Source organism: Littorina saxatilis, linkage group LG8, assembly GCF_037325665.1.
Source record: "Littorina saxatilis isolate snail1 linkage group LG8, US_GU_Lsax_2.0, whole genome shotgun sequence".
Classification (NCBI taxonomy): domain Eukaryota; kingdom Metazoa; phylum Mollusca; class Gastropoda; order Littorinimorpha; family Littorinidae; genus Littorina; species Littorina saxatilis.
Genome location: NC_090252.1, coordinates 17543182 through 17543739, shown reverse-complemented (window position 1 = coordinate 17543739; position 558 = coordinate 17543182). Strand labels below are relative to the sequence as shown.

Genomic DNA, 558 nt, shown 5'->3' with positions numbered 1-558 from the left:
GAAGAATGCGATGATGAGTTCAACGGGTTGACATTCAGCCAGCTGGATAGCGAGAAGACGGGTGAAGAATGCGATGATGAGTTTAACGGGTTGACATTGAGCCAGCTGGATAGCAAGAAGACGGCTGAAGAATGCGATGATGAGTTCAACGGGTTGAGATTCAGCCAGCTGGATAGCAAGAAGACGGAAGACCCTGAATACTCTCATAGTTCACAGGTCTAAACACTGTTGCTGTGTCTTTGAAGGTGCGTTTTGGCAACAAACAAAAACAAGTCGCGTAAGGCGAAAATACAACATTTAGTCAAGTAGCTGTCGAACTCACAGAATGAAACTGAACGCAATGCAACGCAGCAATACTCGTAGCATCGTCAGTCCACCGCTCATGGCAAAGGCAGTGAAATTAACAAGAAGAGCGGGGTAGTAGTTGCGCTGAGAAGGATAGCACGCTTTTCTGTACCTCTCTTTGTTTTAACTTTCTGAGCGTGTTTTTAATCCAAACATATCATATCTATATGTTTTTGGAATCAGGAACCGACAAGGAATAAGATGAAAGTGTTT

The 558-nt window shown here is 43.9% G+C and overlaps 1 protein-coding gene across 1 annotated transcript in view; it reads left to right on the top strand.

Annotated features, from left to right (window-relative positions):
* The window catches only part of LOC138972936 (uncharacterized), a 2225-nt gene extending 1953 nt beyond the window's left edge, over positions 1-272 (top strand). Inside the window, exon 2 of the mRNA XM_070345600.1 lies at positions 1-272. This exon is cut by the window's left edge and continues 1152 nt beyond it. Coding sequence (XP_070201701.1) covers positions 1-222 — 222 coding nt within the window. The 3' untranslated portion in view covers positions 223-272.
* Positions 273-558: the final 286 nt, after the last annotated feature.